Genomic DNA, 12,612 nt, shown 5'->3' with positions numbered 1-12,612 from the left:
ACAACTTAGCGGCCCCTCGGAGTGTCGGATGGGTGGGGAGTGTGTATCGAGTGTCAGGAAGTTCAGACTGTTTGAATGTCCGTTTTCAAAATGTTTTCTCACAGCAGGCTAAAAATAAACGCTATGAATGACTTTCAAATACTATCTGATGCAGATTTAAATTTTTTATATATACAGTACATTTCATGTTTATAAATGCTGTCTGCCATCTGTATCATGAATTAATTCTGGTGTCTGAATGAAGGCTTGGTTTTGAATCCCACACTCAACTCACTGTATCTTGGGGATCAATAAGTGAATCTAATCTAACGGTGTGTTGACGTGTTTTCCCAGGGTTCACTGGTTGCCTGTGAGTTCCTCCTTCAGAATGCAGCTAATGTGAACCAGCAGGACGCACAGGGTCGAGGTCCCCTCCACCACGCTACCATCCGGGGACACACAGGGTGAGTGTTCCCCCGTCTCATCACCACTAATCCTAACATTGAAAATGTCAATTACTACACGCAAAAATGACCTTGTGCGTTTGTGCCTTGCAAGTGTTATCTAGTATTAATCTCCCACAAACTATCAAACTTGTAATACTTACAGTCAAACACTTTTAAGTATTATATTCCACCAAATGACTGATGCGTTTGATCAAACCTGTCAGTGAAGTGAATGAATGAACTGAGAGCTATGGTTGGATCGGTAGCCACGCCTATGAAAGAAAAAAGTGTGTCAGGCTAGTTGGATCATATGATACGCAGTTCAGTTCAGTGACACGGAAACAGTCCCTGGGTGAGGCGATATGTAGCCTAATGGATAGTGGATACGGCTCAAAGAATGAATGACTCCGTCCAGAGCGAATTGATTATTCTGTTCGGCTTTGCCAGTTGGGTTATATGAGATACGCAGTGACACAGTGACACCTACTGGCTCAAAACATGAACGGAATGCAATTTGCTTCTATCAACTAACCACTTAAAGGGCAAGACCACTTTGGTAGAGATGTTTGGGTTGTGTAGTTACCTTGCCATGATGTAACTCCAAAGGTGGGCAAGAAATTAAAAAATCATGTCTCCATTGACTACAAATTGATAATTCAAAATATGCTCCTATTGACATTTTATGGCAAGTCCACTCTGTAGGCTCATTTTCAGCCCTTAAACGAACGCAAACAAAGCTGATTCTGACAATATAGAACATCCCAAACCCAGGCCAGTATTGTTATTTTTTATATATATACAAATGTTAACTTCCTGTTGATTTTACTATTTGAAGATCTAGATCCACAGATCCATTCTTTCCTAATAAAAATAGCTAAATCAATAGGAAGTTGTCATTTTTATATTAGAAAAACAGTACTGGGTTTTGTGATGTTCTATATTGTCAGAATCAGCTTTGTTTGCGTTCGTTTACGGGTTTAAAAGAGCTCCTCCTGAGCCTCTTCACCGTACAATGTAAGTCAATGCGGAGCATATTTTCAATGATCAATTTCTAGTCAATGGAGAAATTATTTTTTAAATCTTGCACACCTTTGTTGTAACATCATGACAACCCAAACCTCTACCAAAGTGGTCTAGCCCTTTAAGACACAACATGTTGAGATTTTGCCAGTCAGTGGGGTGTTCAATATTTGGCAAACATATCAAACAACAACCTCAGTGAATATTTTTAGATGTAAATTAGGCTTCAAGACCCACAGCATGTTGCAGAGTAGATCAATTATTTTTGGGACTTAACTTAATCAACTTAACTTGATCAAAGGTTATTGCAGCAATACAAGGTAAGGATGTTGGTTAATGTTTTATTAATCCCTTTTATTAGACTATTTGCATGTTTGTGTGTGGTTGAGTTGTGATATGAGGTGTTTTTGTTCACCATCTTCCATTCATTCACCAAGCGAGGGGCGGAGGTAGCCAGTAGTGCTGTGGGCCATGAAAATAACCTCTTTTTTGTTCGTCAAGTGAATCAAATGAATTGATTTGAAATCGACTCTTTACTGTTGGAAGTCCACGGACAAGCTCACAACGAGTCACGATACGACGTGTTGTTGTGAGCTTGTACACAAGTTATTTTCACTATGAATACAGGGGTGCCTAGAGATTTAAATTACACATTGGTCCAAAAACCACTGGTCTACACTCCAGTATCGCCAACGCTGTCTCCGAGGGAGAGAAAGCAATTGTGAGGATTTGATCCCAGGCGAATAGGAGTCTGTGTTGTTCCAGACACAAGCTAAGACCTCTGTCTGGGCACTTACAGTGTACTTCAGGTAATTGGGTCTAACGAGAGGTAAAATTCATCAGCTCAAGGGAACAGTAGAGGGTACTGATGTTAATGGGAGCAATTTATTCTGTGCTCGTCAAGTCATTAGGAACGAGAGCTGTGTGGTGACGTCAGCGTGTTTGAGCCAACAGGAATTAAGTACAAGTCCTTGTGCTTTATTTCAGACAAGTGTGTTTATTCCTGAAAAGAGGAGCCAATCAGAATGCTGCAGACATCGAAGAGAAGACGCCCTTGTCCATGGCGGTGGAAGCGGCCAATGCTGACATCGTTACACTGTGAGTTTCATAGCTCAGCCCTTAACCCATTAGAACCGGGAAAGCATTTTAGATTTTTGCGTTGGCTATTCAAAAATAGCAGATATACAAGCTCACAACGCGTCACTTCGTGCTGCGCATTTTTGAAAAATCTTGAAAGTGTGAGAACTTAGAAGACTTAGAAGCCATTTGTAGAATCGGCCTCAGGTCTTACTGGGTTAAATACAGTATCAGTAAGCATGTATATATCTGAAAATTACACACACATCACATTAGATAAGAAATCAAATTTAAAAAGTTATGCATTTGGAAAAGGTCTGAAAATTCACTGCCACGCTGGTAACTGCGGAAACATATATGTAGTAATTACAGCAAATAGTAAAAGTGTATCGCAGTGATTGATAAATCATACAATATCCAAACGGTGAAGTTGTGTAATGGAATGGAATGGACAATTATAGAAGCCCTTGAGAAGTTGCCTGCACAGGGAATAAATGCTGACATTGTCACTCAGGTAGCAATTCAACTGTGGACTTCATCACTTTTATAACTTGTCTGTTGTCGATTTATTAGACATTATATTTTATTATATTATCAATAAATTGCATTGTTGTTTATTAGTAATACACAATAATGCAATATTCAAACCATACCACCGCCAACCCCTGACATCCTGTTTTCTTTGACTCCACCCCCACCACAGGTTGCGATTGGCCAAGATGAACGAGGAGATGCGGGAGGCGGAGGGGCCCTACAGCCAGTCAGGTACCACCAACAGCCCCACCGAGATGCAGTACAGGAAATGCATGCAGGAGTTCATTAGCCTGCAGCTGGACGAAACTTAGTACCTGTAGAACACTGTCCATCAGACACAGAGGCTATGAGAAAAACTAGGAAGTGTGAGGGTCAATTCACTTTCAGCAAACTCCAGTCAAAATGGACAAACAAAGATGTAAGGTAGTTCACACAATAATGACTGTGGCTTCATTCTCATTGTCTTTCTTTAGGTGAGAATGTGTATAAAGAAAAACATCCACATTCAGTCAGCTTCGCCTGAATAGAAACAGTTAGGTTATAAAATCCATCCTTTCATGTAGCAACATTACCTCCACATTTTCTGATTTGGACAAGAACGGATTGGAGTGAAAGTGAGTTGACCCTAACGTCGCAGGACGTTGTTCCTGTGTCCTCCTGTACCTTGTCGGAGTGCAATGGACCTTTTTAAGCCGCCAGCTTCCATCCAGGTGCAGGGGAAGCTTACACACCTTGTGTGTGGTTCTAGGGTCAGGTGCTAGATTGTGTTAATATGACCAGGTTTTAAAGCCATCGACTCCAGAGACAATTGAAGAGTTTATTCCGAAATGAGTTTATTGTAGCTGTAGACGAGTGGATAAGAGAGGCTGTCTGGGAATTGGAAGGTAGCCGGTTCGACCTCTGGCTCGACCCATCATAGCCATCTGAACGGCCGGTGTGTTCTGGGTGAAGCACGCTCTGGTCCTGATTTTCTGGTCACTCCGGTCTGGCCTCTCCGGCTCTCCCCCTGGGACTAGAAAGATAATCCCTTTTGGAAAGAAATACAGATTCCCTAGTCCTACTACAAAATGATTCCAGGCAAGAAATGTAGGACAAAGTAATAGCACATAATTAAAACAAAAATTAGTCATGGCTTATAACCAATGACTTCACTCTGTCTAGCATTTCCTGTCATTCCTGTACTAACAGGAGAGACGCAATGTTTCAGAAATCGTTAAAGTACTATTACCACTTTCTAATGGACAGTCTGTAATGTGAGTCTTTGGATGACAACACATAACGTAAGACTTAAAGAGTGTAGGTTACACGCTTTCACGTAATGGGGGTTCATTTATCCCTAATAGAAAAACATCATTTTGGAACTGAACTCTTCAACTGTGTAGACTGCAGGAGAAACAGCTGTGACCTAAACCACTATTACAGTGAAATCCAGAGTGTTTATTTAACTCGGGACCGTGTAAAAATCCACCCGTATGGGTTTACTGTGTAGCAGCAGTTCCTTTTGCATGTGTCTGCTGTGTTCCTGTTGTGGAATCACAGTCTCGGTCGATCGCGGTCATGTCTTGGCCGATCACGATGTCTTTAAGCAAAAAAAGAACCTAGCTAACCTGGAAACTGCCATCAATATCATAATGACACTGAAACCTCAAAACAAGGTAGTCTCCTATATCTGGCAATAATCAGGACTTCTGAATGACCCTGAGACCAGCTTTGCGCGAAAGAGGTTGTCTCAACAATGCACCAGGTCTGAGGGAATAATTTATGCACATTCCTTTGTAATGGTTATGCAATTATCTTGTCAGTTTTCCTATGCCTGTAAGGTTCCCATTTTAAGTCTTAATGTTTAAGGTTCTGTCATGTTTTTACATGTTTGTGTTTTTCTTTTTCTTTGATACAACAGTGCAATTGACCCTGGGCCTGTTTTAAGTACAGTATGCATTTTACGTTTGTGAATTTCAAATGCCTGGTCAGGAAAAATAATATTTATTTTTAGCCAGTGTTTTGTTCTATTTAGTTTTTTTTAAGGATATTCATAATAGCCATATAAGCAGACACACAATGTTGTAAACTATGTACATACATACATACATTTATATATCCATATTCAGCATTTTCACAAAGCAAGCAGAGTTTGTAGGGACTCTGACATTAGTAATGTATTCTCCTGTGTGTTATCAAAACACAGTTTGCACAAGGGTGAGTGCCATGAGGGCCCTGTTTGGTATCCTTGCTTCTCTTTTTCAGTTAAGTTGATTTATTGTGTGGTATTTACCTCCGTTCCTAGAATATTGCGTGTTGGGTGTTAGTTACAGTAAGTGTGCTTCCTAATGGCCCGTCAATGTCGGAAATCAAGAATTGTAAGCTACAATGCCTTCCGATGGCTTCGATCGATTGTCTTAAACTTTAGTGAGATATCAACCAAATTAACCTGCCGTCCCTATTATGGGCATGTCCTTATAGGCAAAATATTTATTTGAAAATAGCTGATCTAGAATCTCATAACACGTCGAATTGTGAGCTTGTAGATCAGCTATTTTATCCACACGAAGTATAAATCGGGCTTAGTGGTTAAGGGGGGATTCAAGTATGGACAAACTGTTTGGAGAATGGCACAGCACTAGAGGAAATGGGTGCAATAGCTTAGAAAATTATCCACATTTAACCATGTACAGCTTTCTATCACCTACTACTTCTAGCTTCTATTTATCTTTCCCATAAGGGAGCTTTAAAAGAAAAGGAGAAAAAAAAAGAAAGGAAACATTCACTAAGGATGTGAATCTAGGCTAGCTAGCTCAGTTGAGTACTTTTAATAAGGAATGACGACAAAATAAAACATACCCCGATCTGTAACCCGCACCCCCGCCCCATACAGCTCATCCCTAGAACTGATGGGCCATCTCATTGGGCACAAAAGCACTTTTTTTAATAGCAATCATCTCCAGTGTGTTAAGTCTCCCGAGCAGTGCCTCGTAGCACGGGGAGCAGTGGCTCCCAATCCTGGTCCTCTTGCAGAACCTAGTTCTGCTGGTTTTCTATCTTACCAGGATGTTAGTGGTGCTGACCTGGTGTTCCCGTCATCTTTAGGCGTCTGATCAGAGCCTATAGTCAGATCTGGGACACCAGATGAGTGCAGTAATGGATAGGGTTGTTTCCGATACCGATACCAGTATCGGAAAAGCTGCCGATACTGCCTAAAATGCTGGTATCGGTATAGGCGAGTATGCCAGTCTATGCCATTCCAGTACCATGTAATTTATCACATGATGATATTTCATTTCATCATGGTATCGGGAAGGAAAAACAAATATTGGTACAGTACATCTCTAATTATGGACTTACTGTATTAGAATAAAAGCAGCACTACCAGCGGGACCCCAAGCAAGGACACGGTTGTGAATCGTAGATGTAGAGCACATGAGCATCAGTGGACTCAAATACGACTGTTTGAATGAATGAATGATGTGTTGATGAGGGGTGCATGTAAAAAGTTGCACTAGAGTTTGTTCGTTGGTTTTTTGAAGATTGTGTTGAATTGGTTGAATTGGAGCTCTGGTTTTCTCCAGACTAGAGTTCAGACAAAACCACAGACAATGTTTGTTACGGTCTTTTTCTACAGGGTATAGAAGTGGCTCTTGCATTTATCTGTACTTGCCACAAGAGGGCGTGCTGTACTCAAAAACATGCCCCCTGTTCGTTGTACTGTAGATGAATGTGTGGACCGTAGACTGAGGGCTAGTGTTATTGTAAGTAGCTGGTGTGATTTAACTCTCTTTGGCAGTGGAACGTCTGGAGTTTCATCGTGGTCATTTGTCTTTATTTTTTTGCCGGTCTGTGATGTTTTGGACCTATAAGAATTGTACTCAAGGTGATGAGAATGTTTCATGTGTTTATTTTTTGTTGTAAGACTTCTGTCAATGAAACTGGGAGTGATATTTGACTGTTACATGTAAATGTGAGCCAATTAGCTGACGCTCTGCAAGCTGCAGCCATAGACTTATAGCCTTATATTTTTTCCTAGATCAGTACGTAGTTCTCAACCTTTTCAGGCCGCGACCCCCCAAAATAATCCTATTTGAACTGGGGACCCCCCAAAATAATATACCCCGAACCACAGGTTGAGAACCACTGTCCTAGATCACCAACATTATACGTAATCCAGACAATATTCCTGTGGTTTATGAATGATAATTTAAGTAAGAGGAAAGTGCCAGCGCAGATATGAATTCAAGGAATTCTTTGAATCAAGAATTTTTCAAGAATCTGAATGGACAGAGAACAGAAGATGCCATCAGCCAGGGTCTACACTAGACAAATTTCTTTAGCATTTTAATCCATCAGAAGAAGAGCTTAGTTTTCACCAAATCAACTGAGAGTTTTCCCGGAGCATACGCCTCGGTAAGGGCCTCTTAATCAGCCCTTCCAAATCAGCTGATGAATAAAGAGCTGGTGAGAGACGTTTCAGGGAGATGAACGCCACATAGAATTAAGCTCGTCACTTTCACCGCCTCTGCTATCCACCACCCCCCTTTCAAGAAATTACCGTCCCATTGACTGGAGTGTGTTTGCTCCTGATTAGGTTCAGGTGAGCCGACAGGTTTCAGAGACGGGTCTTATTAAAGTCTAGGCTTTCTGTAATAACACACTCTGCTCCCTTCAAATGGCTTGTCTTTCCGTGTTACTTCACTCTTGATTACATTTGACTTTACAATGGCCTGCTTCAGTGTATTAGCCTATGGAACTGTATTAGAACATTTACCGGTACATAGAAAGTCAACGTTCATATATTGTATGTTGTGTGTAATTATCCCTTTTGCTAGCTTACATTGCTATGTAAATATAATTATGAAAACACGACAGTATTGAACAGCATTATTAAGTTAATACACAGGTTAACTCATTGAGTGCCAGAATGTATTTATTTTTTAACGTTTTGTTTATTCGTTTTTGTTCTTTTACATACTCATAGGTAGTACAATTGAGTGCCAGAATTGCCTGAATTATTTCTATATTATGTTGTCCCAGTGCCAGAGTTTTTTTCAAAGTAAAAAAAAAGTGCTTAGGAAGCGAGATACAGACTTTTTCAGTTCTACGTTAAACAAGGAGTGGATGGAGCTGCAAATCTTCAGATAATGATATCTTGGGTTCTGAACAAAAAAACAAACAAACAATTTTTTCAAAAACACGTCAAACACGTCATTGGCACGTTGCGCCATAGCGGTAAAAACACGTTAATGGCACTCAATGAGTTAATACACAGGAATAAATCATATTATACTTTGTTGCATGATGGTGTCAGGAACAGATTTTAAAGCTAACAATGCAATGCGTCATGCAACTAAGTATGAATTAGGCTTATGGTCATTGTAAAGATTTCTTCACTTTCTCTACGTTCGTTACTTTTTTCCTCACTCACCTCCCCAGAGTTTGTGCCTTTTTTTCTGTTCTCTTATTTCTTTGGGGTGCTGAGGCCAACACAGCTGTATTTTTGTACATAAAAAAAACTAAAAAACATCTGCACTTTAAATACAATACAGTTGTTAACAAAAACAAACTAACCTTGTGGGCTTGTCTTTCTTTCCGACTCAATGGTCATTTCTTCTACCAAAAGGCTTCCTTCGCCTGTTTTCTTTCACAACCATTTTGCCTCTTACTTCCTCTCCGTTTCCATTCTGAAACCTCGTCCTCTTCTACCTCTGCGTCATTCTGTTTCTATCGAGACTCCGTGGTGTTTTGGACAGGTATGGCTGACTTTCATGTCTCCTTCTTTCATTCTCCCTCTCAAATTATTCGCATTGTTATGCTCACCCTGCTTGTGTTTCTACAAGAAAATCCCAAACCAAAATGAAACTGTTCACAGCAGAACAGGAAGGTTGTGTTTTATCATCAACTACATGTAGCTCAGACTTCTTTGTATTATGTATTTACTGTAACAATAGCTGACTGTTGTTTCTAGTCTTCCCCATGCAGTGTTTTACTGGCTTCATTTGTCATTGCAGGAGATGAAACGTACCAGGACATTTTCCAGGACTTTACCCATATGGCCGCTAACGACCCAGAAAAATTGAACCGGTACCAGCAGTACGACCAACAGAAACTCTGACACACTGGAGGAGGGGGGTGTGGGGGGGGGGCAGAGACGTTCTTCTGAATCCAAATCCACCTGAAGCGGACCTGCAAACATCTGGAATTTGGCACACGTACTGCAGCGCTCGCTAGGTAACAGTACGGAACGGTCCCTTTTTCACCATAACTGCAAAATGGCTGAAGCTGCCCATTCGTCTGTTCTTAACATTTTTTTTAATTGGCTGCAGTGCAAATGCATTTCACTAAAGAGGAAGTTCAGTAAGTAGTTAGGAGACATCAAGACCTAGACGTAATTTGTTTGTTTTTTTAAATGGTACAGTGGAATAGCCTTGGAATGGAAATACATCATGCGCAAAATCTAATTATAGTCCAGTCAAGTTACTGTGTCTTTGTGGCTATTAATGATGAGTGAACACGTTTAGATGTGCTTCTATGTCCATGTTCCCAACTGTTGAAATCACACTGCAGTTTATATTCAAAGAATCAAAATGTTTGTGCTGGATCTGTGCTGAGAGTTTCTAAAGAGAAACTAGGGCTACAGAAACTAATTATATTTAATTACCGTGTTGAGTAGGATTCCCTTTTAAGGCATAAGCCAACAGTATGGCTGCGTTCTTTACAAAGGTGTGTTTTAGAAGGCAGCCATTTTGGTATACAGTTTTTTTTGTAGTTTTTTTTTTTGCACAAATACCCCTTTTTTGTCTTAAATCACCACTGATGTTTACCAGTCTTTGATGGTAAGACTGTGACGTGTGAAACAATTTACAGCGATCAAGGAAGTGCACATGTTATTGAAGTTTGTCATGTTAAATTCTTCTGGCTAGTTTGTTAATGAAAGATTTTCTTTCTTTGTTTTTTCTTTTGCACCCTTGAATGGTTTTATTGTCTATGTGCTGGAGGGTGTGGGTCTCTGTCAGGTTTATTTCATATCTTTGCTGTCGGGAAGAAACCTCTTGAGCTTGTAGATCTGCTACTTTTGATACTTTTGAATTTGAATCCTTAAAAGTAACAGTTTTGGACAAAATTAGGTTTCCACCCGAAAAGAGAGGCTATGAAATGGCATTGTATACGTCAGTTTATGAACCCGCTCTATTTGGGATTCAGTTTCTTGGTGAGAGAGGTTTTAATCCATTAAGATCGGTAACGCATCTGTGTCATTTTAAGATGTATTTATTTTTCAAAAATAGCAGATCTACAAGCTCATAGTGTGGCACAGAGTGCTGCGCTATGAGCTTGTAGATCTGCAAAAAAAAAATCGTGAAGATTTTTGCAAATCTTTGAATATATATATATTTTTAAAGTAAACATTTTTAACTCAAATCTTTGCTTCTGGGGGTCCATGGAACAAAACATTTTGAGATGGGGGTCCGCGACCAAATACATATCTAAAAATGTTTTGTAAATCCTAACAGTATGTTGATATATCAGTGGTGCTCCAACTTTTCTATGTCAAGGACCCCCAAAATGATATGTACAGTATTTGGCCGCGGATCCCCATCTCAAAAAAAAAAATGTTCAAAACAATAGCTAAAGAAATCTAAAATGACACAGATGCCACAGATGCATTCCCGGTCTTAAAGGGTTAAAACACAAGTCAATGTACCTACCTGTATTTCACATCTGGTGGTTTTGAAGTCCTGTCTACTTCATTCATATGAGCAGCTGTGTTTTACTGAGTCCCCACACAGCTCAATTGATTGACTTAACAGGCTTTTGAAATATTGTTAATCATACACAATCTTAAAACAGTATATACAACACTGTTGTCTGTTCTGCCCAAATGTACTTATTACTACACACATGATATGTACAATAGTTGTAAACCCATCTAACATAATTCTGAATAATGTTGTCATAGCGGTATGACCTAAGCTGATCATATTTCACTACCAACATGTGCTGAATGCTGTCCAAAACCTTCAAATTCAGCCAGGACACTTTTGAAAAAGTGTGGACTTCTGTAAAAGAAAAATGTGTATGACCCTTGGCTTTATGTTTCATTTATACAAGTGTTAAAAGCCTCAGCTCCTTTCATCATGCGACAAACACAGTTGCAGCATGGGATACAAATCTTGTACAGTTTGTACAGATGCTTTTAAATTCACCGGAGAACTTAAGTAATATGTAGTGGTACTTGAATCATTAAATAAGCTTTTGTAAATGCTGTTATTTTTATCCTTATGTAATTGTAGCTCATTTTATATTTTGCCTGTCTGTATCCCAGTATACTGCATGTATATGATATCTGTCATTTCTAAAGGGCTTTAATACACATTATGGACTGATGATGATTCTTTTGGTTGGAAGGCCAATTGTGGATGTTGGTTTTCTTTTGTTCTTGTTTGAATCATGAGTTTTATCTTTGACCGCTTACCCCTACTTGGCTCTGGCTATTTCTGCAGCGCAATATCGTTTTGGGCTGTTGATTGAACCCACGAAAGCACTATGGTTTGTTCCCATTGGGGTCCTGTGTATTCAATTCATAGAAACATTTAGTGACAGACAAATATACAATACTATGCAAAACATATAAACGAGTAGTAATCAGAAAGAAAAATATGTACAGTAAACAGGGGGGAGGGGGGGGATTTCTGGTGATGGGCTTGAATTTTTCACAGGGGCCAGTTGTAGGGCAATCCACATTTTGGTAGCATAGCAGTTAAACAAATTTAACCCCTTGTTTTGATTTGTGGAGCTCCCTCAAATCACGTTGTTTTGGCTCTAACAAGCTTAAGTGTTACAGCGGTAGTTCTCAAACATTATCATGCCAATGACCCCCAACGATGTATTTCACCACAGACCCCATCTGAAAAGATTTTGTGCCAGGGACCTCAATAAGAGAAGATTTGTTTTGTAAACATTTAGCAGAATTATTAAAAATTAATCTTCCCCATTTTCAAGATTTTTCTAAATGTTTCGTGAGCTTGTAGATCAGCTATTTATGAATAGCCTAAGTATAATATAAATATAAATGTAGTTGAAAGTGGTTAAACTGTTACTGTTACTGTTGGCTACGTGTCAACATGGCCTGACTGCACCATTCGACCCCAGTCCCAAACAAGTACTGGTGCACTGATCGCTTTTATCAAACGGTATGGAGCAAAACTCTCCCAAAATGTGTTTCTTCAAAAGTGGCGGGTTCTGCAGGTGTCATGTTTGTCAACAGATGAGTTTGACATCGTAAGAGAGAAATGACTGGAATGGAAAGTCTACTGAAAAGGTAAGACTGCTGTTTTCCATACGGTGTGCTGATGATGGGTTGAGGTTTGTCCTAAAGCTGCACAACCTATAAGCCTATAACGGTGGTCTTCAAACATTTTCATGTCAAGAACCCCAAATTGAAATGGATTTGGCCACGGACCCCCATAGGGACCCCCAGAGAAGATTTGTCAACACTTTTCTAAAATGGCAATCTACAAGCTCAACGTGCAAGGCATTGTGAGCTAAAAGATCTGCTATTTTGTATAGGGCT

The 12,612-nt window shown here is 39.8% G+C and overlaps 1 protein-coding gene across 2 annotated transcripts in view; it reads left to right on the top strand.

Annotated features, from left to right (window-relative positions):
• The window catches only part of LOC308087699 (arf-GAP with coiled-coil, ANK repeat and PH domain-containing protein 2-like), a 94,846-nt gene extending 83,420 nt beyond the window's left edge, over positions 1 to 11,426 (top strand). For both annotated transcript variants that reach the window (XM_080431772.1, XM_080431771.1), the window contains exons 20-23: positions 334 to 443; positions 2,433 to 2,543; positions 3,226 to 3,287; positions 9,053 to 11,426. In XM_080431772.1, coding sequence (XP_080287898.1) covers positions 334 to 443; positions 2,433 to 2,543; positions 3,226 to 3,287; positions 9,053 to 9,156 — 387 coding nt within the window. In that variant the 3' untranslated portion in view covers positions 9,157 to 11,426. The remainder of the gene's footprint in view (positions 1 to 333; positions 444 to 2,432; positions 2,544 to 3,225; positions 3,288 to 9,052) is intronic.
• The last annotated feature ends 1,186 nt before the right edge of the window (positions 11,427 to 12,612 follow it).

The sequence above is a fragment of the Gymnoscopelus braueri genome, assembly GCF_963280865.1.
Source record: "Gymnoscopelus braueri genome assembly, chromosome: 6".
NCBI lineage: Eukaryota > Metazoa > Chordata > Actinopteri > Myctophiformes > Myctophidae > Gymnoscopelus > Gymnoscopelus braueri.
This window is presented reverse-complemented; position numbering and strand designations above follow the sequence as displayed.